This window comes from Thamnophis sirtalis, unplaced genomic scaffold, assembly GCF_051295495.1.
Source record: "Thamnophis sirtalis isolate CommonGarterSnake01/CBP01778 unplaced genomic scaffold, rThaSir2_p1.2 scaffold_1, whole genome shotgun sequence".
Classification (NCBI taxonomy): domain Eukaryota; kingdom Metazoa; phylum Chordata; class Lepidosauria; order Squamata; family Natricidae; genus Thamnophis; species Thamnophis sirtalis.
The window spans coordinates 80,399,999-80,401,806 of record NW_028261381.1 but is presented as its reverse complement, the minus strand read 5'-3'; the positions used below and the strand labels follow the sequence as shown (position 1 = coordinate 80,401,806).

General features: G+C 35.9%; 1 protein-coding gene across 1 annotated transcript; it reads right to left on the bottom strand.

Annotated features, from left to right (window-relative positions):
• Positions 1-383: 383 nt before the first annotated feature.
• On the bottom strand, positions 384-1,391 carry LOC148049593 (endogenous retrovirus group 3 member 1 Env polyprotein-like). Its single transcript, XM_087704153.1, has one exon. It carries the CDS (start codon positions 1,389-1,391, stop codon positions 384-386), a length of 1,008 nt encoding a protein of 335 aa, XP_087560279.1.
• Between the last annotated feature and the right edge of the window lie 417 nt (positions 1,392-1,808).

Sequence of the window (1,808 nt, the reverse complement as noted above, 5' to 3'; positions counted from 1 at the left end):
CCATACCATCCTGCAGGTAACATATTATAGGCAAAATTACCACATATCCAATATAATCCATCAGGTAAATTCCACACAATAGTATCATTTTCAGGGTCTGAAAGCCCTTGTAATTTAGTTACTTTCAGCAACGAGTTTTCAGGTTGGGTCATATTAGTTTGCGAAACCCAAGTATTATTTTCCCATTCATTAGAACATTTTAGAAATCCCATAGGTTTATTCCTATTGGTCTGATTATTTTTATTTCTGGTATAACATATATGACCTATTATATGGGAGGTAACTTGCCAGGTTTCATTGAAGTTATTATTAAAAGTAAAATTCCCATGCCATTGTGCTATCTCAGTATAATTTGCTTCTTGTACATGCCATGGCCAGCGATCTCACATAGTAGTTCCTCCACATACAAAACAATTCTTCAACATAAGCTCTTTTGCAACTTCTTGAGCTAAATTAATAAACATATTTTTTGCTCTTGGGGGCGTAGGTAGGTCATTAAGTTTTTCAATTTCCTGTTCATAACTCCAAAAAAACTTTACAGGCTGATTTGTTAATTTTGTGGCTTCAGTCTTTATAACAATCCAACCATAAGGATCTTTCCCTGTCCCATCTATGCCAATTCCTAATGTAAGATATTTGGTAGTAGAATTTGAGTTATGATGAGTATAATGAGAATTAATTTTTGTAAGATTTAGGTGAAGACACAAGGGCATGCAAGAACCTGAAGAACAGTCTGTAGCTACTGAAGGTTGAAATAAAGCAATACCTGTAGGGCCTGTGGCAGTTTGGTGATTTAGGGGGGCATACCAATAAGTAATCCCTCCATAACCACCATATAAGGACCCAGTAGATGACGACTGCCACAGATACTTACGATTGACAATGTATTGTTGTTCCCAAGAATGTGACCCACATGTAATTCCTCCCCTGGACCCCTGTCCTTTTCTAATGGCTGTACAAACATCAAAACAAATATCAATTGTAGTTCCTTTGGTGGCATTAGTATCAACAAGAAAGTTTTCCCCTTTTTTGTACTGTGCTGCTCTATCTGAGGATCCACCTCCCTGGTATCCTACAATAGTGACCTTACTACTAATGGGTCCTAATGCTTTTGGCTCATAACATTGTATCCCATTTGGTGTATAACACTGATTGTATTGTGTATTGTTATATGTGCATGGTGATATTATAGTTCCGTTACATTCAGGTTTCATAGTATAATATATTAAGGTCATGAAAATTTTTGTGCCTTGTTTGGTTTTTTGCAAACAGGCTGTGCAAATGTCTTCTTTTATCTCCCTTTTTGTAAGGTGGCGAAAACTGCCTCCTCCCATTGTTTGTTGATATTCTAAAAAGGACAGAAACCACTCACTAACTGGAGGGTATTTCATGCTTGCCCTGGAAGTTACTTCTGCTTTTATTATTTTATTAGGTAAACCTAGTTGATATTGTATACATAGATACCAACCTATAGAATTTTCTGTAATTTTTATTTTAATTTGTGATAAACAACCATTCTCTTTCGGGTGGGAAATACCTCTCACATACTTGGATGCCTTTTTGTATTTTGCAGGCAAAAATCACCATTTAGTTAAACACGGTGCTTCCAGATTTTTTAAATAACAAGTTAAAGTAACTTGTGTATTGGCTTCTCCATATGTATTGTGAGGGTAAATATACATCCCTTGAGAATTGCAGTTTTCCCCATTGGAGAATGGAATTATCGCTCTTTTTGAGCGGTTGTGTGGGAAAGGAATTTCTTGAATATCCTCCACTATCTCCTTCTTATTTTTATGTTCATATTCAAG